This window comes from Oryx dammah, unplaced genomic scaffold, assembly GCF_014754425.2.
Source record: "Oryx dammah isolate SB20612 unplaced genomic scaffold, SCBI_Odam_1.1 HiC_scaffold_2, whole genome shotgun sequence".
Classification (NCBI taxonomy): domain Eukaryota; kingdom Metazoa; phylum Chordata; class Mammalia; order Artiodactyla; family Bovidae; genus Oryx; species Oryx dammah.
This window is the reverse complement of record NW_024070186.1, coordinates 26380511-26406299: the sequence shown is the minus strand read 5'-3', so window position 1 is coordinate 26406299 and position 25789 is coordinate 26380511. Positions and strand designations below refer to the sequence as shown.

Sequence of the window (25789 nt, the reverse complement as noted above, 5' to 3'; positions counted from 1 at the left end):
TATGGTAACTATGTTTACATGTTTATATTCCCTATTAGAATATAAAACAGAAGTATACACAAATAAAGGTAGCACTTAGGAGAGTATTAATAAATTGGGAGAATCAGTGAAGACTTCTTAGAGGAGTTGGTTTTAGAAGATGAGTAACAGTGCACAAGAATAGATAAAGAAAGAATCAGGGTCACAACCACAGCCATAAAGCGAGTGAAGCCAACACACAAATACCATCAGCAAGGATTCCAGTTGCCGGCACTGAAAACGAAGGGTAGATGGTAGAGAGGTAACTGCAGACTATAAAGCACAGAAGGTTAATCAATATGTAGCCAATAAGTGAAACGCTACACTGCCTTTGGGTCAAAGCTCTATGCTAGGTGCCAAAGAGATGCAAGAGGAAGCTAAGGCAGAACTGTACAGAGCTTACACCTATAAAGGGGTCAGTCATATGTACAAAACTGGAACCTGTGAGTTGCCTACATAGTAGCAAGCTAGAGGATCTAGTCGGTTGTTCAAAGCGATTTTACTCTATGCTTCTGCTTAACATATTCATTTAGTTGTTCGTATGGGACATTTCTCCTATTTCACTGCTTTCCTTTGTAGATCAAGCCATCTCTCCACTTTTAGCCCTCTTCTCTTGTCTTTCAAAAGGCAGCCTGGAGGGACTCCCCTGGTGGTCCAGTGGCTAAGACTCTTGAGCTGTCTCAATGCTGGGACCCTGAGTTTGATCCCTGATTGGGGAACTAGATCCCACATGCCACAACTAAGACCCTGCACAGCCAAATAAATAAATAAAAATAAATATTAAAAAAAAAAGGCAGCCTGAAAATAAAAGACTTTGAGAGAGAAGGTGATCGGTACAGATACTAAATAGGTGCTCAGAGAAAAAGTGACACTTGAGAAAAGAGGTGAAAAAGGTCAAGGAGTAAGTCATGCAGCTATCTTGGAGCCAAGCTTGTTAAGCAAAGAGAACAACAAATGCAAAGGCTCTGAAATGGGAAGCATCTGAGGGGATCAAAGAACAGGAGGCTGTGACAGCTGGGGCAGAATGAGCAAAGGAGAAAACAGTAGGAGATGAGTTCAGAGAAGAGGGGCCAGATGGTAAAGAGCTGCGGTGTCCAATATGATAGCCACTAGCCTCATATGGCTACTGGACATTTGAAATGTGGCTAGAAGTTGAATTTTAAATTTTAATTAATTAAAATTAAATATTTAAAAACCAATGCTAGATTCAATTATTAGAAAACTTTTAAGACTGTTTAGAAATACTTGGGTATGTAAATCTACTTTCAACTGTATTTCATGAAACCTAAATACCAATCAAGTATTTTTCCAAGCAAAATACAAATCAAGTATTTCCAACCAAAATTTGGCATCAAAATTGTGTACAATACATACCAGGTTTTTGAAGACTTAATATAAAAAAGTAAAACAATTTCATTAACAATTTCCTACATTAACTGTATGTTCAAATAGTATTCTGTATATAGGTTTAAATTAGATTTAACATTAAAATTAACTTCATCTGTTTTCTTTTTATTTTTACAGCATGGTTGCTAGAAAATTTAAAATTATGTACGTGGCTTGCATTATTTTTCCACTGGACAACACTGGTATAGAGTCTTGTTGGTCATTGTAAGAATTTTTATTTTTATAGTATGATTTGGAAAGCCATTAGACATGAACTGACTTGCTTTAAAAGGACTGCTCTAGTTGCAACTACAGAAACAGACAAATATGTGGACTGGGCTAGGGAACAAAGCAGGGAGACTAGGTAGGAGGCTGTTTCAATAACCGGAAGTGCTATTCTTTCAGAGAGATGAAGGAAGCCTGGACTAGGGCAAGAGTTTTGGAGGTAGAAAGAGTCACTCAGATTCCAGATAAATGTTAAAGTTGAAATGACTATCAAATTGGATATGCTGTTGGAATAGATGAGGGATGTGAAAGAACAGAGGAGCCAAAGATAATACTTAAAGTTTCTGCCTGAGGATCCAGAAAGACTGAGCTGCCAGTTACTGAGATGGGGAAGACTGTGGGAGATGCAACTCTGAGTGAGAAGATCAAAAGTGCAGTTTTTGTTAGAACTGAAAATTGTATTAGCCTTCCAAGTGAGAATGTCAGGTTATAGTTGAATATATGTCGAGAGGTTAGGAGAGACCTATTGAGTGGGAGATACAAATGAGGGAGATGAGTATAAACAGGAGTAGTATAAACAGGGTAAGTTCACTTAGGATAAAGCAGAGCCAGAAGACTGAACTCTGAAGCACCTGAACAAGCAGCCAGCGTGATGGGAAGAAGTCTAAGAAGCCAGATAAGGTAATATTTTAAGAAGGGAGTAATCAATTATGCCAAATGCTGTGGAGGTGTAGCATAAGATAATAACTAAGACCTAAATGTTGGGTTGATGAGCTGACTGTGGCTCAGATCATCAGCTTCTCATAGCAAGACTCAGGCTTAAACTAAAGAGAGTGGGGAAAACCACTAGGCCAGTCAGATACAACTTAAATCAAATCCCCTATGAATATGCAGTGGAGGAGACAAACAGACTGGGATGAGAGTAAACAGGGTGCCTGAAGAACTATGGATGGAGGTCTGTAATATTGTACAGGAGGCAGTGAACAAAACCATCCCAAAGAAAAAGAAAAGCAAGAAGGCAAAGTGGTCATCTGAGGAGGCCTTACAAATAGCCGAAGAAAGAGGAGAAGCAAAGAGCAAGGCAGAAAGGGAAAGATACACCCAACTAAATGCAGAGTTCCAAAGAACAGCAAGGAGAGACAAGAAGGCCTTCAACGAAACAGAGGGGAACAGCAGAAAGGGAGAGACTAGAGGTCTCTTCAGGAAAACTGGAGATATCAAGGGAACATTTTGCCCAGAGATGGGCACAATAAAGGACAGAAACAGTAGAGATCTAGTAGACGCTGACGAGATCAAGAAGAGATGGTAAGAATACACAGAACTGTACAAAAAAAAAAAATCTTACTGAACCAGATAACTATGATGGTGTGGTTAGTCACCCAGAGCCAGACATCCAGGAGTGTGAAGTCAAATGGGCCTTGGGAAGCACTGCTGTTAATAAAGCTAGTGGATGTGATGGAATTCCGATAGAGCTATTCAAAATCCTAAAGGATGATGCTATCAAAGTGCTGCACTCAATATGTCAGCAAATCTGGAAGACCCAACAGTGGTCACAGGACTGGGAAAGGTCAATCATCACCCAAATTCCCAAGAAGAGTAGCACTAAAGAATGTGCTAACCATCAAGCAGCTGCACTCATCTCCCATGCCAGTAAGGTCATGCTGAAAATCCTGCATCCTAGGCTTCAGCACTGTGTGAACCAAGAACTTCCAGATGTCCAAACTGGGTTTAAAAAAGGAAGAGGAACCAGAGATCAATTGCCAACATTCACTGGATCATAGAGAAAGCTAGGGAATTCCATAAAAACATCTACCTGTTTCATCAATGATGCTAAAGCCTTTGACTGTGTGGATCATAACAACTTCAGAAAGCTCCTAAAGAGACAGGAATGCCAGACCACCTTACCTGTCTCCTGAGAAACCTGTAACTGCATCAAGAAGCAACAGTTAGAACAGTGAGAACAACTGACTGGTTCAGGACTGAGAAAGGAGTACAACAAGGCTGTCCACTGTCACCCTATTTATTTAACCTATATGCTGAATACATCATGAGACATGCCAGGCTGGATGAGTTACAAGCAGGAATCGAGATACGTGGGAGAAACATCAATAACCTCAGATATGCAGATGATATGACTCTAAATGGCAGAAAGCGGAGAGGAACTAAAGAGCCTCTTGATGAGGGTGAAGGAGGAGAGTGAAAGAGTCTGCTTAAAACTAAATATAAAAAAAATAAGATCATGGCATCTGGCTTCATTATTTCATGGCAAAAAGAAGGGGAAAAGATAGAAAGCACTGACAGATTTCCTCTTTGGGGCTCTAAAATCACTGCAGATCGTGACTGCAGCCATGAAATTAGAGATGATTGCTTCTCGGCAGGAAAGTTATGACAAACCTAGACAGTGTATTGAAAAACAGACATTACTCTGCCGACAAAGGTCCATATAATCAAGGCTATGGTCTTCCCAGTGGTCACACACGGTTGTGAGAACTGGACTGTGAAGAAGGCAGAGCGCCAAAGAATTGATGAATTCAAACTCTGGTGCTGGAGAAGACTCCTGAGAGTCCCCTGGACAAGAAGGAGATCAAACCAGTCAATCTTAAGGGAAATCAACCCTGAATACTCATTGGAAGGACTGATGCTGGAGCTGAAGCTCCAGTATTCTGGTCACCTGATGCAAACAGCTGACTCACTGGAAAAGTCCCTGATCCTGGGAAAGACTGACGGCAGAAGAAGAGGGCGTCAGAGGATGAGATGGCTGGATGGCATCCCTGATGCAATGGACATGAACTTGGGCAAACTGCGGGAGATGCTGAGGGACAGGGAGACCTGGCGTGCTGCAGTCCATGGGGTAGCAAAGAGTCAGACATGACTGGGCAACTGAATAACAATAACAAACGTTGGATTCAGGAACATGGAGATCATCAGTGATCTTGACAACAACAGTATGTGCGAGTGGTCGGGCCAAAGCTTGCTTGGGGAGGGTTAAGAGAGAATGGGTAAAGAGGAATTAGAGAAAGTAAATACAGACAACTCTTTCAAGGAGTTTCACTGTAAAAGAAAGAGAAGAGAGAAGTAGTTAGAGAGAGAGGTGAAGTCAGAAGTTTTTTTTTTTTAAGATGGAATAAATTAAAGCATATTTATTCATTGAGGGAATTGTTTTTATATAAAGAAAAACATGCTGCATTGGGGTAGGGGAAGAACTTCTGGAAGAATGTTCATGAATAATTGAGAAGAAAGTGGATTTACTGACCAAGTAGAGCATGGAAAGTACAATAGCCAGAGGCAATTAATTAGGTGGATATGGTGGTGAAAGCTTGTGGACATTCTCTCCAATTATCTCTATTTTTTTAAAGTTAAAATGGTGGGGATGGATGTAAGGGTGGGTGAAGAAAAAGACGAGAATAAGACACTGTATGGGCCAGAAAATATATCAGCGCTGCCAGGCAGCACTTAACCTTCCTGAGGCTCATGATTATGAATTTAAAGTGAGACCAGTCAGCATGGCTGTGTTTTTCTCCAACTACATTTAAATATACAGAAGTAGGCATGAATAAGAGAGCTGGGTTTAACCAGATCTGGAATTTCACCAGGCAAGGATGACAAAGCCAGAGGAAGAGGTCAGCTGAGTTGAGAGTATATGCAAGGTTGTGATTATGGCAGGCCTACTGAAGACCAGTGAAAGAGTGGTAGAATTCATAGAATGCAGGTAACAAGGGAATTGAAGAAGGGTTGCAGGTGTTCGGGTAGTAGGAAGAATGGTTAGGGAGGACAGAAGGTGGTGGCCAGGATGTGAAAAATTGAGATTATGAAGGGATTTTAGTTAGTGAAGGGATTTAGTTATTACATGAAGGTCAAGGTCTAGGAAAAAACCATGAGGACAAATACCTCAAAGTAGGACAGAGGATATGATCACTGGAGAAGTCTAGAATTTTAGAAAAATTGTCTATATAAGTAGTGAAATTTGCATAAATTACCACAGAAATAGTGCTAGGGAAAAAGTGATCACGAGCTAGGAGCTCAAATCTTAAAAGAAATGAGGGGGAATGATCCAGAAGATCTATGCTCATACTCAGTCACTCAGTTGTGTCTGACTCTTTGCAACTCCATGGCCTGTAGCCCACCAGCTTCCTCTGTCCATGGAATTTTCCAGGCAAGAATACTGGAGGGGGTAACCATTCCCTTCTCCAAGGGATCTTCCCAACCCAGGGATGAAACCCACATCTCCTGTCTCCTCCATGGGCAGGAGGGCTCTTTCGCACTGCGCCACCTGGGGCGCCAGGGGATCTGTCGACGACTACAGCAAGGTCGAGTCTGATGAGATGCAGAGCTGGGGCGTTCAGAAGAAGGAAAAGAGGGGCCTGCAAAGATCCATGAGAACAATTCTCTCCTGTACCTCCTCGAGATATGAGGGGCACGGGAAGGAAAAGAGCCACCAGCTGAGAAGACTGCAGGAGAAAACTGAGGAAAGCGACATCAACAAGTGAAAAGCTCAGTTTCACCCTAAACAGAAAGATGAGGGAAATGTTTGGAGAAGAGGCTGAGGAGAAGGGAAGTCCTGTGAAAGGAGAGAGGCAAGGAATCTGGGTAGAAAAGTAAATGGACAGAGACACACGGGCAAGAGGAAGGACCCTAGAGTCCTGGGCTTCTTGTGGAGGTTAACGTAAACAGAGAATAAGAGTTTAATCTTGATGACCTGGAGGGAAGGATGAGTGAGGCTGTAATACTGGGTTAGGCAGGGGTGAAGAGAGCTTGGGGGCTCTTTCATTCTTGCCAACAACAGCGTGGATTTGGGTGAGGGACAGTTTCATCTGGGCACTTATTTACTTCTGGAATATGAAAAGCACTAGAGTTCCTTCCTCGCTCCTGCCCATAGACACCAAAAGGCTAGGAGAGTTTCCGATGATCTGTCCTTTCAAGAAGTGGCTTCACCCTCACTTCAAAACACCAATACCCTTTCAACTGTAGTTATAGCTTTCAGGAGCTGGAAGGGATTATACACAGTGACGCTCCATCCTCCCCACCAAGAGAGCAGATGTGCCAAGGAGCCAGCTGAAGCTCAGGGTATAGTCTGTGCCCATGAAGGGGAGCAATGCTAGCCAGGGTCACACTACGACCTCTGCCTTTTGGCACAAGGCTTCAAACAAATGACCTAGTAAGCCCTCAAAACCTAGCTCTAAACTCCTTTCACCCATTCAAAGCTCCAGAAGCCACTGCAAACGCATTAAAAACCTGTTCCATTTCTATGCTTAATAGCACCCCACCAAATTATGTGACTATGTATACAGATCCCTTCAAGTGGAAAGTTTATACATGCCAAATCTGTGAATTAGTGTTAATTCTAAGTAGAGCTGAATGTACATATGTATGAACAGGTACTAAACATTAAAGAAAGATGAGACGCTTGAAGCAAATTTCTTTTTGAAGGAAGACAGAAACAAATAACAAGTTGTATTCCACTGTGGAGAACGATTATGTGGAAGCAATTTCCCTTTTATTAGGTGATAGGCAGTCTCTGAGATAGCCCCAGTGATCCCACCTTCTCAAATTCAAGTCCTGTGTGATGTCTCCCCTTGAGTGAAGACTGGTCATAGTGACTTGATCCTAGCAAGAAAGCAGCGGAAGTGATATAATGTTATTGCAGAGCTCTCCCTCTCTGGGTGTCCATGTCTGTGTCTGTCTGTCCCTCCCTCTGTCAAAAGCCAGCTGCCTTGTTGCAAGCTGCCCCATGGAGAGGTCCACATGGCATGGAACTAAGGGGAGCACCTGGCCAAGAGCCAGCAAGGAACTGAGGCCCTCAGTTCAACAGCCCATGTGGAACTAAATCCTGCCAAAAACCCTGTGAGTGAGCTTGAAGTGCATGCCCCCTGCATTCAGTCTTCAGGTGAGAAGAGGTGCTCCTGTTGACACCCTGACTGCAGCCTCACAAGGAACTCTGGGGCAGAGGCACTAGCTAAGCCACATCTGAATCCTGACCTACAGAAACTGAGATAACAAATGTTTTAAGCAGGTAAGTTTTGGGGTGATTTGTTACATAACAATAAATGAATAGACAATGAATAGACCTTCAAATTTACCATCCAAACCAGGATAATTTTAGGACTGAAAGACAGCACTATTAATACTTGTCACAGATAACACACATAAATGAAGAGTTTTGGAGACAAACCAGGCTATATGCTCACCCTACCTTTTATTCCTTTTTAGTAGCACAAAAGAGGAAAATCTTAATGATAGCTCAGAAAACTGGTCAGACATGCTGAAAAGGCACACTAGAACATTCTCTACTTGCTCTTCTGAATAAACTACCCATGGCTGGGGAGAATAAAACCCTAACTTTAGGGGAAAAAAAAAATTCTTTGGGAAAGGTCTTGAATACTAAATTACTAAGTCCTACACTTGAATGGGATTTAACTCAAAGATTAGAAGTAAATGTGTTCAATTGAAGTTTTAAAACCTGAAATGAAACAATGGGTTTATTAGACAATGAACAGTGAGAATTTAAGTGTTAATTAGAAAGTATCAATTTCATTTCATTAAAATCTTGCTCTATGTATATTTCATTAAAATAGTATGTTCTTTATTTCTACCATATTCAGGCATTGAGTGGTAGAAAAGAAAACATGATCCGGCATTAGAAGACGGGTTTGAAACCTAGTTCTACTACTTCATGACTCAGGGCAAAAACAAAATTTTGAGACTGCTGTCTTCAAGTATAAAATGGTGATGTTACTGCATAGTTCAGAGTCTGGAGCAAATGAGATAATACATTTGCATGTATTACAGGAAAAACCCCTGTAAATGATCCACACAAATACTGATTTCAGGAAAATTCTATTTTTGAATTAAAAAAACAATTAAAAAAATTTTTTAAAGTGTAACAAATGCTCTTTTCAGGTATTGATATTCATATTAATGGTTAAAGCTTAATTATTCAGACAGATCAGCTTCCCTGGTGGCTCAGATGGTAAAGAATCTGCCTGCAAAGTGGGAGACCTGGATTCAATTCCTGGGTTGGGAAAATCCCCTGCAGGAGGGCATGGTAACCCATTCCAATCTTCTTGCCTGGAGAATCCCCATGGACAGAGGAGCCTGGCGGGCTACAATCCATGGGTTCTCAAAGAGTGAGACACGACTGAGTGACCAAGCACAGCACATTCAGACAGATACCTGTCCTCACCTGATGACGGCCTTATTCTCAGAGCAAACTAAGCACTTAGCAAGAAATAAATATGCATTTGAGTGCTGAACTTAAAACTCTAACCTTTCATTACTTGAGATTTTTTAAAAACTTAAAAATGTAGAAAAGAATCATTAAAAGCAATCATTAGTGCAGTTTTTATTACTAACTTTCATTATAACTGCAGGTATAACAACAGACTCAGAAAATATTTGATCACATAGGTCAAGGAGTAATCTTTTTTTTTTTGGCCATGGTGCACAGCATGCAGGATCTTAGTTCCCCAAACAGAAATCAAACCCACACGCACTGCAGTGCAGTGCAGTCTTAACCACTGGGGAAGTTCCAAGGAGTAATCATCCTAGTGTTCTTATTCCCATACAACCAACCCAGAAAGAAAAGGTAGGCAGAATACAAATATTTTTATAATACCTGACACTTGTTTAGCAAGTTATAGTTTACAAAGCATTTTCATAGCTATTTTCTCATTTAATTCATGTGTTCTTTAGAAACTAAAATATTCTAACTCTCAATGGGGAATTCTGACCCCTAAGAAATGAATTTTAAACTGGTTATTGCCAATCAAACTTTAATATGTCAATTATGCCACAAACTACTAGGAACTTCAAGATAAATTATTCATAATGTTGATCATTCAGCATTGTCAGGGAAAACCTTGGTTTAGGGGAGAGATGGAAGGAATACAGCCCCCAAAATAGAATGTCTGAGCTCTACAAAGATTCATTTAAAACCTATTTCATGCTGAAATTTAGCATGTGAATATCTTTAATTTACTAGGTGCTGCTAACAGAGATAAGATACAGTCCCTTACCCTCAAGGCATTCAACACAGAAAGGAAACAGGTAAGTAAGTTACAGTTGTTATTTCTACCAGAGGATAAGTATAACCATAAAAATGAACACAAAATAAAAAGAAAGTTGAAGATATAATTAACTGAAGTACAGAAGTTAGAGGTGGAATGGGAGATGGTATCTAAGCAGCAGGATGATTAATCTGAAAGACTAATATTATTGTTAGGTGAAAAGGGAAGAAAAAAAGACAAGGACTCGAGGTAGAGAGCACAGCACATGCAAAAGAGTTCTGAAGCAATGTGGTGTGTTTGAGAAATGCAATTTAGTACTACCGTGATTATAGTATACACTCGGACTACAAAAGAAAGCTAAAGTTGTACTCTTTAATTCAGTCAACAGTTAAACAACTACACAGCCTAGGCAATGACCAAAAGAAGTCCACCTTTGCAGAACTGACATTTCAGCAAGGAGAGCATGATAAAAAGCAATAAACATAATAAATAAGTGATGCCGGATATTAGAGGGCTATACATGCTATGGGGGAAGTGTTTAACAGCACAGTTTATTTCCATCTCCTTCTACTACACACTGCACAAGCTGGGGGAAGAGAGGAGTGCAGAGGAGAAAGAGGGAGGCATACTATTACACACACCTCACCAGAGAACCCCATACCCTCAGCATCTCAGTGGTTCTCAGCACGGACAGCACTACTGCCTAAAATACGTTCTGTAAATCTACGGAAGTGATTTGGGACTGTCAAAATGACAGTAGATGCTACTAATATCTAGTGGGCAAGGACCAAGGATGCTACATGTCCTGTGAGTGGGACAACAGGCCCACATTCCAAAAGACTTTCCATTATAGAGTCATGTAGCAAAATAAACTTTAATATCCTGAGCCTAGACTCTAACTCCATTTTACATACAAACACAATATATGTTCAGCATCATTTTACTGTAACATTTTCCAAAAATGCAATTCCCAAAAGAATATAGAAAAGGTTGGACTTGAACTCTGTCTTGTTAGGTACTTTACCAAAAGCACCTTTTGTTTCAGAAAGTCACATCAAAATCAGTATCACTTATTATATTTAAGTAACCATCACATCATACCTATATCAATCTGTCCTACAACAGTCATATTTATAGCTAAACTAACCTTACTTGCAAATATATCACCTCTTTATTCGGCTTCCTGGGTAGCTCAGCTCGTAAAGAATCCACCTGCAATGCAGGAGACCCCAGCTAGATTCCCGGGTCAGGAAGTTCTAGAGAAGGGATAGGCTACCCACTCCAGTGTTCTTGGGCTTCCCTAGTGGTTCAGACGGTAAAGAATCCACCTGCAATGCGGGAGACCTGTGTTCAATCCCTGGGTCGGGAAGATCCCCCGAAGGAGGACATGGCAACCCACTCCAGTATTCTTGCCTGGAGAATCCCATGGACAGAGGAGCCTGGTGGGCTACAGTCCATGGGGTCACAAAGAGTCAGACACGACTGAGCACAGCACAGCACTACTTTATTACTTTTCTCCAGTACCTGAGTATTTACTCACTTAAATGGCATAGTTTCCTACTCTTTCTCCCTTAACACAGCTGAGACATCATGCCAACCCTTAAAAATTTACATGTAAGAACAGTTACCAGTGAATTTCACTTCAGGAGAGCCAAAGAGGTGCTTCTAAAGACGCCAATGGCACCCCACTCCAGTACTCTTGCCTAGAGAATCCCATGGATGGAGGAGCCTGGTAGACTACCGTCCATCGGGGTCGCTAAGAGTCGGACATGACTGAGCGACTTCACTTTCACTTTTCATTTTCATACATTGGAGAAGGAAATGGCAACCCACTCCAGTGTTCTTGCCTGGAAAATCCCAGGGATGGAGGAGCCTGGTAGGCTGCAGGCCATGGGGTCGCTAAGAGTCGGACTTCACTTTCACAAATATGTTTTAAGAACAGGGTGTGGAGTCTGGTAGAGTTGAGAACCACTAAATGAAACAGCTCTTAAAATTCCAGTCAACTGTGAGCTTCAGAACGTCTTCTCCATCCCAATTTAAAACCAAGATTTGATTTTCTGATGTCTCCAAAATTCTCAGTCCAAACAAATGCTTCCCAATTTTCTGAACTCCCAAATAACTGTACTGCTTAGATCAGTCACAGATTCACAATTATTCATTTTAAAGTCCAAGAACACTTGATGTGTTTGTGCACGCATGTGTGCTAAATCCCTTCACTCTTGTCCGACTCTTTGTGACCCTATGGACTATAGCCGGCCAGGCTCGTCTGTCCATGGGATTCTCCAGGGAAGAATCCTGGAGAGGGTTGCCATGTCCTCCTTCACGGGATATTCTTGACCCAGGGATTGAACCAGTGTCTCTTAGGTCTCCTGCACTGGCAAGTGGGTTCTTTACCACTAGCACCACCTGGGAAGTCCCTGATGTGTTTGTATATTGTCACTAAAGAGATTTGGGCTGTCACAATCCAGAACATCAGAAATCTGATACTTTGAAATTTTACTCAACTGTGCTTTACTGTCAAATGTCGCCCCTTCCCCATGTTCTGACTGTGTTCTGGTGACAATAAAGTCACAATATCCTAAATACTGCCTCTTTGCTACTTGAAGAGTTCTAGTGAGACTATATTTCTCTGCCATAGAGTTAATTTCACCATTAAAGAAAACTATCTGCTGAAGAATTTTTTTCCCTAATATTGACGGGGTAAAATCTACCTCCCTCTGGAACGATACAAAAAAGGATAATATCAACAGTTCAGTTCAGTAGCTCAGTTGTGTCCAACTCTTTGCAACCCCATGGACTGCAGCACACCAGGCCTCCCTGTCTTTCACCAACTCCCAGAGTTTACTCAAACTCATGTCCATCAAGTCGATGATGCCATCCAGCCATTTCATTCTCTGTTGTCCCCTTCTCCTCCCCTCTTCAATCTTTCCCAGCATCAGGATCTTTTCAAATCAGTCAGTTCTTCGAATCAGGTGGCCAAAGTATTGGAGTTTCAGCTCCAATCAATAAAAACTGACCTTTTCCTTGCAGCTATCATACCCTCCTGTGTATTAAAAAATTCCCACCTGCTTCCAAAAGGAAGAAAAATTAGAAGAAAATGCCTAAGTAAACTCAAAATTTCGTAGATACTTTGGTTTTTGTTTTACTTTTCTGTATTCTAGTAAACTTTTAGCCTGATTAGGACTCCATCAGATTCTCATTCAATTTTTGCAGACCTATCACATAGTATTTTTTAAACTACTTTTATCTTTACTTTTTAAAAAATCATGGGATTCATTCTTTGGTGATTCTAGAGGTTTGAAGCATCCTCCCTCCCAAAATTCACCAAAGGCCTTCTTTTCTGCAGTCTCTAGCAACTTTCAAAGTTTATAAACCGGCACTTGAGTCTGGCCAGATCCCATCTGCATAGAATATAACATACGTACGACAGCCAAAATTCCTAGAATATAATCTGTTTCAATCTCATAAACCCAATCATGAAAATACTTAAATATGTAATTGTTAACTTAACCTACTTGGATAAGAGGCAGCCTGACCTCTTAGTAAATGATTAAGACTGAAAATAAGTAGCAAATAAGTCAGTACTCACAGAAAGTCTGAAATAAAATACTAAAATGTAAGGTAGTGCACACAAAATACTTTTCTAATTACGTGTTTGGAAACCTGACTCTGACACTTCATGTTGCTGCTGCTGCTGCTGAGTCGCTTCAGTCGTGTCCGACTCTGTGCAACCCCATAGACGGCAGCCTGCCAGGCTCCCTCGTCCCTGGGATTCTCTAGGCAAGAGCACTGGAGTGGGTTGCCACTTCCTTCTCCAGTGCATGAAAGTGAAAAGTGAAAGGGAAGTTGCTCAGTCGTGTCTGACTCTTCGCGACCCTATGGACTGCAGCCCACCAGGCTCCTCCGTCCATGGGATCTTCCAGGCAAGAGTACTGGAATGGGGTGCCATTGCCTGACAGTGCACAGGTCAACCTCTCTGGTTCTCAGTTTTCCCAATAAGAAAGTGACTAGGACAAACTAAAGACTGTCTGCAAGCTTCTTTCATACCAAGACTCCATAATTTTACTCACACAAAGAGGACTTTTTTCACAATAGAAAAATCGACGACAGTTTAAAAGAAATATGAAGAACAGCCTCTACTTTTTCCGTGGTGAGTTTCTAATATTATAAAATATTATTACAGCTCTTGCATATAGTATAAAAATGTTTTAAGTATGCTTAGGTGGTCTGAAGAACTGGAAGCAATTTAATATGCACACTGCAATGTTTATCTTTTTAAAGTATGGTACAAATCACAAACAGCTATCTGAGTCTCAGTTCAGTCGCTCAGTCGTGTCCGACTCTGTGACCCCATGGACTGCAGCATGCGAGGCTTCCCTATCTATCACCAGCTCCTGGAGCTTACTCCAACTCATGTCCATTGAGTCTGTGATGCCACCCAACCATCTCATCCTCTGTTGTCCCCTTCTCCTCCCACCTTCAATCTTTCCCAGCATCAGGGTCTTTTCTAGTGAGTCAGTTCTTTCCATCAGGTGGCCAAAGTACTAGAGTTTCAGCTTCAGCATCAGTCCTTCCAATGAATATTCAGGACTGATTTCCTTGGGATGAACTGGTTGGATCTCCATGCAGTCCAAGGGACTCTCAAGAGTCTTCTCCAACACCACAGTTCAAAAGCATCAATTCTTCAGCGCTCAGCTTTCTTTATATATTTGAGTCTAGATGATTTTTAAGATTCCTTCTCACTTTTAAATTCTATTTATTTACTCTTCAATGTAGACAAAAATGTCTGAAGACTGACGGCCAAGAAGAGATCCCTCTAGATAGAATAAATGAATCAAGTACGGATTTATGGTGCCAAACAGGAGAATCTGGAAGTCCAAGGGAGCAAGAACCTTCTCATTGGAGTGACAAGGGTTGTGAGGAGTTTTACAGAGATTGAGATATCCTCTGGGTTGGCAAAGGTTTATTTAGATGCCTTCTAAAGTGTTAAGATAGCCCAGGAAATCCACTAGGGTGCACTGAAATGCCTACTTCTCAATCCTGACATAACAGAGTGAGGCTACTCAGATATGGATGCAATATTGTCCTTGACAATAAGAATAGTTTGAATTATTCTTCGAAACTACAGTTATGCAATGACTTAGAAATCCAGGGTAACATCTTTCATGGTACACCTCAGAGGTGACACAGTCCAGATAGGCTACCTGCCTCCTTATTCAAAAAAGAAGGAAAGAAAAAAAAAGGCTTTATTTGTTTCAGAGTTTTAGAGGCAGTAAATACCCTTGCCTCGGAGCTATCCATGGTGCTTGACCCAGTCTGTCTCTTGCAGCATCTGTGCGTTAACTTTTTGATCATAGTACCAGTCAGGATCTGCCTGACCATCATCCACATTGAGGTCTGTGACTATTATGCCAATATCATGGGCCACTTGTAATTTCAATCTATTCCACTTTGCCTGTGTCCAGATGTTACTTTGTCCTACTGAAATTTCTCACCTAGCTCTGTCTCCCAGGTCTGCTACACCATCTGCTACAACAAAGTCCTTTCTGTAGATACAGTATACCTTGGGGAAGATCACTGGTATATTCTGGGAAAAAGATTATAGTTCTTCAGAGCCAAGTCTCCCACATGGTACCTTACATGACTTTTAAAACCTTGTGTTATAATTTGTTACCATTCTAAAATTATTTTAAATGAGTTTTAAATTTTATGATATGTTTTTCTGACTGACTGGAATGAATAAAGAATAGGAACTGTTAACTCAAGATTTATGTGTGGGTTTCAGGGAATTCATGAGCCTCTTGAAATTATGTGATTCTTTAGGCAGATGCATGTTTTTCTGGGGAAGATGGTGTTGAGCCTCTTAAACCAAAAAGGCTAAGATCGACAGACCAATGTACTGATGATTCCCAATAATAATCATCTCCCCAGGTTTAAGCATTAGACCTTTATGTATGCTCAATCACTCAATCATGTCCAACTCTTCATGATCCCATGAGCTGTAGCCTGACAAGCTCATCTGTCCACAAGATTTTCCCAGAAAGAATATTGGACTTGGTTGCCATTTTCTTCTCCAGGGAATCTTTCCAACCCAGGGATCAAACCCTCGTCTCCTGCATTGCCTGCACTGGCAGGCAGATTCTTTACCAATGTGCCACCTGGAAAGCCCATTAGACCTTTATATCTGTAGTTTAATAAATAATGGGTTAACCAAAAAGTTCATTCAGATTTTCCATTCGTGAGTGAACTTTTTGGTCAGCCTAGTATATCCAATCCAGTCTTTCTTCCAGTTCCTGGCAAAAAGCTCCTCAAACTCTTGAAAAATTTCCTGCATTATATGAGTATCTTTACTTATTCATAAGGAATACTTTTCAAGAGCTTATGCTAATCAATGATCAGGCTGGGGCCCTAGATAGCCTCAAGTTGGGACTGGTTACCAAAAATACCAAGTGATTAGAGGGCTGGAACTTTCAGTCCCAGCCACCAACCTCTGGAAAATGGAAGAGAGGGAGGCTGGAGATTAAAGCTCTATAAACATTCCTGAATAAAATGTGATGAGTTTCCAGGTAGGTGAATGGATCCACAGGCCAGGAAGATTTTGCACCCCAGTTCCACAAGGACAGAAGTTTCTGAACTTGAGACTTTTCTAGATCTTGACCTATGTACCTCTTCACCTGTCTATTCATCTATCCTTTAGAATAAACTGGTAAACATAAGTAAATGTTTTGCTGAGTTTTGTGAATCATTCTGACAACTGAATCCAAGAAAGGAGTAGTACAATCCCTTGATTTATATCTGGTCAGTCAGAGGACAGGAGAACAATGTGGACTTGGAACTGCTGTCTGAAGCAGGGACAGTCTTGCAGGACTTAACCTGTGGAATCTGATACTATTTCCAAGTAAACAGTATCAGAATTGAGCTAAACTGTAGGGCACCCAGCTGATAACCACAGAGGACTGGAGAAAACTGCTTGGTGCTGTGGAAAACATTCCAGAATATCCAACTGCTTATTGGATGCCTCTAAATGAATTTCCAGAAAACACTTCAAACGCAGCATGTCCAAAATGAAACTAATTTTTCTTCCTTATTCCTCTAACACAGGCTTCCCTGGTAGCTCAGCTGGTAAAGAATCTGCCTACAATGCAGGAGACCCTGGTTCAATTTCCTGGGTTGGGAGGATCCGCTGGAAAAGGGATAGGCTACTCACTCCAGTATTCTTGGGCTTCCCTGATGTCTCAGCTGGCAAAGAATTTGCCTGCAATGTGGGAGACCTGGGTTTGATCTCTGGGTTGGGAAGATTCCCTGGAGAAGGGAACAACCTACTCCAGTATTCTGGCCTGGAGAATTCCACGGACTGTATAGTCTATGGGGTCACAAAGAGTCGGACCAGACTGAGAGAGTTTCACTTTCCTCTAACATGTTCTGCTTCTAATCCTCACCATCTCGGTAGATGATACCACCTAGATATAAAGCTAAAAGTCTTGCCAATCATACTTGATCATGATTATGACTCTTTCCTTTTCTTCATTCCCCTTATTCAATCAGTCATGTCTTATAACTTACTGAAAGCTTAATAAATTCTTCCTGAAACAAAAGAATTGTGTACTCTGTAATCATTTTGCACGTGGTAAAGACTTCCAAATGTTAACAGATTCTACAGTTTGGAATCTGAACTTTTCATTTTTAATAGAAAGTGCAACTCCGTCTCATCACTCCCCTCCTGCAATAACTTTATGACTATACCAGAGAATGCAGCTAATTCTTTATTCTTCTGAGTTTATGAAATGAGATCAAAACAGTTTTCTTTTACCGAAGTGACAAGTGGGAGCTGTTTCTGCAAAACAGCTCTTATTTGGAATGCTTTTCATTCCTATCTAAACAGTCCTAAGGATCACAGCACTACTGCTCAGTGAGGGTAGCTGTTCTCCAATTTCCAGAAAATAACAGAAATTTTCCTTTGTCAATAATTCCATACCTTTACTTAGAAGCCAACACGATACAGAGCACTGGAAAACAACTGTCAAAAGCAAAAAACTAAAAATCAAAGTAACTGAAATTCCTGGCTCTTGCCACTACTTTAAAAATTCTTGATGAGAATGGGAGGAAATAAGCCTAGATCTCCAAGTGAAACTGGAAGACCCTACCTAATTCTTGGTAAAGCATAAATGACTTCTTGACCATTTGATGTCTGAATTCAGGTGGCAATCTTTCCTTAAAAAGATAGCAAGATGTCCAGAAACATGCAATGAGAATCTTCTGTTCTTCACACATTCCCATTAAAGATTAGGACGTTTATACTGATTTTCTTTTAGCACCAACTCCTGACATACCTTGCGTTCACTGGTGTTTTGTAAACAAAGAGAAAACTTTAAAATGCACTTATGAGATTTTACTTTGCATTTACTACTAAAAACCAAGAGAGACCAAATTCATACTTATAGGATGTGATGAGTGAAGTCACTCAGTCGTGTCCGACTCTTTGCGACCCCATGGACTGCAGCCTAATCAGGTTCCTCTGTCCATGGGATTTTCCAGGTAAGAATACTGGAGTGGGTTGCCATTTCCTTCTCCAGGAGATCTTCCCGACCCAGGGACTGAATCCAGGTCTCCCACATCGTAGGCAGACACTTTACCGTCTGAGCCACCAGGGAAGATCTTCACAGAAAAGAACAACTTTTTAAAACTCTTGTCAGTTGTCCATGTAAGAAAGTAAATCACTATGTACTTTAAGACCAACAAATGTTTGTAATGATCAAGAACAGAACAAAATCAAGGAATATCCAGACTTGGAATATCCTATACCGTTCAAATAGCTGCTTGTCAAATAGGCATAATGGCACTGGAAAAAGAATGTAAGGAAGGCCTTAGCTGTCTCTGCAGCCTACAGTATGATTCAAAGGTATTTTATTATTTTGTCTCTCAAACCATTACAAAGTGACCAAAGTGTAATCATCCTCTTAACAGGGTCTTTCAAAAAGCATAAATTTTCATTTTAAGTCCAGTTATCAATTTTTAAAAAAACGGATCATGCTTTTGATGTTATATCTAAGAATTTGTTACCAAACCCAAGGTTCTGGAAATTTTCTCTTTATTCTAGAAGTTTTATATTTTACAATTAAATCTATGATCCATTTTTAATTAATTTCTGGTGTGAAATTGAGATCAAAGTTCATTTTCTAAACTATGTTTAAGAGGATGAAAAGACAAGCTACACACTGGGAGAAAATATTTTTGAAGTACCTATCTGACCAAGGACTCATATCTAGAATATACAAAGAACTTTCAAAACTCTACAGTCAAAAACCAAACAGTCCAATTAGAAAGTGGGCAAAAGGACATGAAAAAATACTTCACTAAAATATTTTATTCATATTTCAATAAAATATGAATGGCAAATAATGAAAATATTTTGACATTACTGTTACGGAAATGTATATTAAGACCATGATGAGATATCAATATACGTCTATTAGGACAGCTAAAATAAAAGCTAATGATAAAGAAACTGTATCTTTCCTATATTACTGGTGGGAATGTAAAATAGTACAGTCACTCTGGAAAAGTTTGTCAATTTTTTTTAAGAACTAAACATACATTGATCACAGAACCTAAAATTGCACTGCTGGGCATTTATCTCAGAGATACAAAAAGTTATGTCCACAGAAAAGCCTGTACCTGTTTGTTCATAGCAGGCTTTAACAGCCAAAAACTACAAACAACTGAAATTTCTAATAGGAAAACAGTTAAGCAAACTATCTTTCAGACATCCATATTATAAATCCATATCCTGGGATGCTGCTGCTGCTGCTGTTGCTAAGTCACTTCAGTCGTGTCCGACTCTGTGCGACCCCATAGACGGCAGCCCACCAGGCTCCTCTGTCCCTGGGATTCTCCAGGCAAGAACACTGGAGTGGGTTGCCATTTCCTTCTCCAATGCATGAAAGTGAAAAGTGAAAGTGAAGTCGCTCAGTCGTGTCTGACTCTTCGAGACCCTGTGGACTGCAGCCTACCAAGCTACTCCATCATTGGATTTTCCAGGCAAGAGTACTGGAGTAGGGTGCCACTGTCTTCTTTGTATCATGGGATACTACTCAGCAATTAAAAGGAAGAAACTATTGGCACATCTACAACAGCTTAGATGGATCTCAAGGGCTTCACACTGAATGACAAAAGCCAATCTCAAAAGGTCAAAATCACAAAATCACAAATCTCAAAATGACAAAATCACAGAGATGGAGAAGAGGTTAATAATTGTTGCCCAGGGTTAGAGATACCAGGTGTGACTGTAAAAAAGTAGCATGAGGGAGATCTTGACCATGTTGTTACACAAATATACACATGTGATATGATAGAGAGGTACATACATATTTATACCAATAACAGTTATGTGGTTTTGATATTATACAATAGTTAAATAAAATGTGACCAAAAGGGGAACTGGGCATAGTATACATAACAATCTCTTTGTACTACCTTTGCAACTTCCTATGAATCTGTAGCTATCTCAAAATAAAAACTTAAAAAAAAAAAATGCAATCAATGTAAAATCACCCAAAAGCTTGGGAAAATGTATAAATGTGTTGAAAACAGTGATGCTGTAATGCTAAATGCAAACCAAAGAGGGATAGGGTGATCATGGCTATGACCAAGAAAGACACCTGGAGATTTCCTCCAATTCCTCCAAATACACAGTTCAATCAAATATTTATTAAGAACCTAGCATACAAAAAACACACTGTTATAAAGAGTGAAAGTGTGTTAGTGGCTCAGTTGTGTCCAACTCTGCCACCACATTGACTGTAGCCTGCCAGGTTCCTCTGTCCAGGTTCTCCAGGTAAGAATACTGGAGAGCCATGCCCTCCTCCAGGGGATCTTCCCTACCCAGGGATCGAACCTGGTTGTCCGGCACTGCCGTCAGATTCTTCACCGTCTGAGACACCAGGGAAGCTCTATAAAGAGTAGCTAGATTAAAAAGAAGGAAAGGTCCAGCATTTACCTCTGAATTACTTTACTCTCTAAGAAGATAAAACAGAATAATTACTAAAAGCCTCAGGGCCTCTGCAACACAAGTTTCCTTTGCCTGGAATCAGTTCAGTTCAGTTGCTTAGTCATGTCCGACTTTTTACAACCCTGTGGACTGCAGCACACCAGGCCTCCCTGTCCATCACCAACTCCCAGAGTTCACTCAAACTCATGTCCACCGAGTGGGTGATGCCATTCAACCATCTCATCCTCTGTCACCCTCTTCTCTTCCTGCCTTCACTCTTTCTGAGCATTAGGGTCTTTTCTAATGGGTCAGTTCTTTGCATCAGGTGGCCAAAGTACTGGAGTTTCAGCTTCAGCATCAGTCCTTCCAACGAATATTCAGGACTCATTTCCTTTAGGATTGACTGGTTTGATCTCCTTGCTGTCCAAGGACTCTCAAGAGTTTCTCCAACACCACAGTTCAAAAGCATCCATTCTTTGGCACTCAGCTTTCTTTATAGTCCAATTGGAACACCCATACATGACTACTGGAAAAACCATAGCTTTGACTAGATGACCTTTGTTGGCAAAGTAATGTCTGTGCTTTTTAATATGCTGTCTCGGTTGGTCATAGCTTTTCTTCCAAGAAACAAGTGTCTTTTAATTTCATGGCTACAGTCACGATCTGCAGTGATTTTGGAGCCCAAGAAAATAAAATTTGTCACTGTTTCCATTGTTTCCCCATCTATTTGTCATGAAGTGGTGGGACCAGATGCCATGATCTTAGTTTTTTGCATGTTGAGTTTTAAGCCAACTTTTTCACTCTCTTCTTTCACTTTCATCAAGACACTCTATCTCTTCTGTGCTTTCTGCCATAAAGTGAAACTCACTCAGTTGTGTGTGACACTTTATGACTCCATGGACTGTATGGTATTCTCCAGGCCAGAATACTGGATTGGGTAGTCTTTCCCTTCTCCAGGGGATCTTCCCAACCCAAGGATCGAACCCAGGTCTCCAGCATTGCAGGTGGATTCTTTACCAGCTGAGCCACAAGGGAAGCCCCAGAATACTGGAGTGGGTAGCCTATCCCTTCTCCAGCAGATCTTCCCAACCCAGGAATTGAACCAAGGTCTCCTGCACTGCAGGCGGATTCGTTACCAACTGAGCTATCAGGAAGGTGATGTCATCTACGTATCTGAGGTTATTGATATTTCTCCTGGCAATCTTGATTCCAGCTTGATTTCAATCTTGATTCCAGCTTGATTTCAATCTTGATTTCAGCTGGATTCCAGGTTGCCTGGAATGCTCTTGTTTTTCTAGTTAGTTCTTACTTGTCTTTGAACTATTAGCTCATTGTCACTTCTTCAGGGAAACCTTTCCTAGCTCACTGACCTCTATATTTGAACACATTCCTCTATTACATGCTGGTACAGTATCCTACATTTTTCATTTGTAACACTAATCATCGTTCACAAAGACCTCTGTGACATTTTGATCTGTGACATCTCTTTCCCCCACTAGACTAATCTCCAAGAAGGCAGAGACAGTCTGTGCAGTTCACCACTGTATTCTCAAACCCAATGCCATGCTTGGCAAATGACAGAAGCTCAAACAAACTATGTTACATATGAAGCTAGAATTCATGTGTGCAAATGAGCAGGCAGACAAGGGCTACTGGGGTTTGTAAGAATCTGAGATCACTCTAACTTGAGAAAGCCAGTTTATATAGGATAGGAGGTTCGTGCAGAGGGTAAAGAATCTTATCTCCAAAGCTGAATAGGAATGCATCCTTTCATCAACAGGAATCCACTGAAGAATTGAAACAAGGAAACCGCGTGTCCTGTGTGCTGTATAGGAAAATTAATGTGGAGAACTGGACTACTAGGGGCAGTAACAACTATTAGAGGCAGTAAAATAAACTGCAAGGAACTGTGGTGATGCAGGCATAAAATGGTAAGGTCCTGAAAAAGAAGATGGTCACAGGAACAGACAGATGGGAGAAACACTGAGAATGAAGAGCCAAAAGAACTTAAGGACTGATTAGTTCCAGGGGCATGAAAGAGCTAAGAGTCAAAGGTGATTCAAGTGGTTTAATGGTGGGTGATCCATGAAAGACAGTACCATTAACAGAAATGGGAAGTCAGGACCAAGTTCTCTTAGAAGGAATGTGCTTTGTTGGAAGTGATGGCTAACATCCACACAACTGAAGACATGAGTCCAGATGGAGAACAGTCAAGGCTGACAATGCAGATGCATGACTTGACTACAGTTAACGTTTTAGAATGTATGAATTCTCTCAGAGGTTGTGGTTAGTCGCTCAGTTATGTCTGACTCTTTGTGACCCCATGGACTGTATCCCACCAGGCTCCTCTGTCTATGGAATTCTCCAGGCAAGAATATTGGAGTGGGTTGCCATTCCCTTCTCCAGGGGATCTTTCCAACCCAGGGATCGAACCCGGGTCTCATGCATTGCAGGTAGATTTACCATCTGAGCCACCAGAGAGAAGATATAAAGGGCCTTGAATGGAAATTCTCTAAGCCATTTGATCTGCCCCTGGTGTGAATTATGTTTTTCAGGCTATGGAGTCATTCAAACCAGTGAGTTCCCTGAGGGTATGCTGAGCTCAATCGTGCATTCCCTAAAGCATACGTTAAAGAGTGTTGTACACAGCTGGTACAAAATAAGTAGCCTATTAAAGGGGTCAATTATTTTCAAGATAATTTTTGATTATTAATTCCTGTTCCATTTGCATTTTGTATTTCAAAAAGTGGTGCCCTAGGTAGAACTCTGAAAGATCCAGGCTTCAGTTGAAATTATTATAATCAATAAAGCTTGACAGTTTAAATCATTTATCCAAAGCTCTGATTTCCCAAGGATCCAGAACTGATGAACTGAAAGACCAGACCCTGAGACTGTGAAAACCTTAAAACAAACAAACAAACAAAAAAAACAGGTGGTTGGAGGTGGAGGGGAAGAGAGGCCCAGTGAGACTGGGGCTAAAGCAAATCCCCACTAGAAGTACAGAACACTCTTCAAGAAGTTTTTCCACAAAGTTTAATAGGAAATATTACTAAGGAAGTGAAAACAAGAAAAAAAAATCAACTGTACCCTATACGAGTTGACAATGTACAAAAATAAAGACGCTTCAAGCAAAGTTAAGGATAAACGAGAATAATTAAAGGGAATTGAGAAAAGCGACTTAAAAACAACAACAGCATAATGATGGAAAAGTCATTGGCCTGTTCTCCCATAAAATGTTCCTGGGTGTCAGTCAGAGGTGTGGTAACAATCTAAATTCAATGCTTAGGTGAACATTATTTCCCCAGTCACAGTTTAAAATTTTTTTAAAAGGATTACTAAAATGGATCAGAGGAAAGATTTCTGTACAGCTCCCCTCCCTCCAAAAAAATTATCAAGGTGGAATATACCACAATTCTGCAACTGCAACAATGCTCTAACCGCAACAATGTTCTAACCGCAGCAATGCTCTAAACGCGAATTGTTGCAAATGTGCTAAGTGCTAACTGCTAAAATAGGTGAGTGTGTGTGTGGGAGAAGTCACCGAAGAGAAACCAGTTGAAGCCACAGACTCACCGAACCTGACAAGTCACCTACAATTCCACGACCAGTCTAAAAGATGGTCAACCAGTCTTTGCCGGCTGGTTTCCAACTACAACAAATGGGCCTCTGGTAAACTGACTTTTCTCAGTTGCACAGCTCTCATTTGTTGCAAAACCCTTCTAAGGTACCTTCTAGTAACTTTCACCCCTGGTCCTGGTTCTCTCAAGAGCAACACAGTAAACGGTGAAAGTCGCGTTCTGGTTTTATTTTTAAACTTCAGCAAGCAAACTAGGTTTGCTTTCTGGCATGTCAATACATTCCTTTTTTTTTTTTTTTTTTAACGTTTGACTCCCCTTGAAGGAAAAAGGAATGCCAAGCACAGGTTCCTTCAGACTCACAGGGCTCAGACCTCCACAGCAGAGCGGAGAAAAGGAGCTTAAATAACTACACACACTAGGAGACGTTGCAACTGATATGAAATACCCGTTGCCAAGAAGCAAGCAGCTCCAGCCCGTGACCGGGTGCTGGGAAGCGATAGAAGCCACACAGATCTGGCGTGGAAGCCCCAAGTCTGTGGGGACCAAGGACCCTCTATCTTTTTGCCACAGCGGCCGGGGGGAGGGGTGGCTAAGTGGGCACTCATCCCCAGCTCAGCGGCAAGCCCGGCGCCTCACGGAGCAGAGTGCTCGGCCCCGGGGAACCGGCATCGCTAAGAGGAGGGCTCGGTGAAACTGGCAAAGCCCAAGCCGCGCCGCTGGGCCAGCTGCCCGTATGCCCAACCAGCCCGCCCGCCGGACGCCGTCCTGAGAACCGGCACCGGTGAGCGCTCTGGCAGTTGGAGACGTCTCGGGCTCGGCTGGGATCCAGTCTATCCCGCCCGCCCACCCTGTCTCACTCCCCGGCCCAGAGCTGAGCCAGAGGCCACCCCAAGGGGTGGTGCCCAAGAGGCAGACGGCGTTGGTGGTGAATGGAGCGGGCTGGGCCCGAGCTCCCGCGCAGGCAAGCGAGCGGCTGCGGCGGGTCACTCACCGAGAGGACGCTCATGCGGATTGGGGTCTCCAACAGGCACGCCATCTTGAGCCTTCCCACCCGGCTGCAGCCGGCGCCGGCGCGGGGGCCGGCACTTTCGACAGCCGACTACTGGGCCAACCACAGGTACCTCTGCAGAAAGTCAGGCAGGTAGACGAGAACAGACCACCCTCTAGACACCGCTGAACTATGGCCAAAGCCCGCAGAGGGACGAGCAATGGGAAACCGCGCCAGGGGCCTCCTTACGAATCGTCCTCTCAGAAACGGCAGCTACTCTCAGCCTGGGTTAGAGGTGGGAGCGGGCAGCAGTTCCCGCATGCGCAAAGAAGATCTGCCGGCCCCACCTGCGGCTCGCGGAGGGCGGAGCGTCAGGGGCGGAGTCTCGCTACAAGCTTCTTAGACTGATTCGTTACAATTTCTTGAGTTCCAGTGCTCATTATTCCAAAAGACTGGTGTGTGGAGCCACCTACATAATTTGAAGTTCGCTTTCGCATTCATTATCTCACTCCTTCTTTGCACCAAACTCCTAGCGTCGTTATTATCTCCATCTTACAGAAGGAGAAACTGTGATCCCAGAGCCAAGTGTTTTGCCACCAGTAAG

At 41.8% G+C, this 25789-nt stretch overlaps 1 protein-coding gene across 7 annotated transcripts in view; it reads right to left on the bottom strand.

Annotated features, from left to right (window-relative positions):
- The window catches only part of ARMC8 (armadillo repeat containing 8), a 105751-nt gene extending 80285 nt beyond the window's left edge, over nucleotides 1-25466 (bottom strand). For 5 of the 7 annotated variants that reach the window (XR_005719729.1, XM_040233452.1, XM_040233489.1 and 2 more), the window contains exon 1: nucleotides 25189-25466. Coding sequence is in view for 4 of the 7 variants with exons in the window: in XM_040233452.1 (XP_040089386.1) it covers nucleotides 25189-25233 (45 nt within the window). In the remaining 3 variants the exon portion in view is untranslated. The remainder of the gene's footprint in view (nucleotides 1-25188) is intronic. The other 2 variants (XM_040233467.1, XM_040233462.1) reach the window with 1 other exon arrangement.
- Nucleotides 25467-25789: the final 323 nt, after the last annotated feature.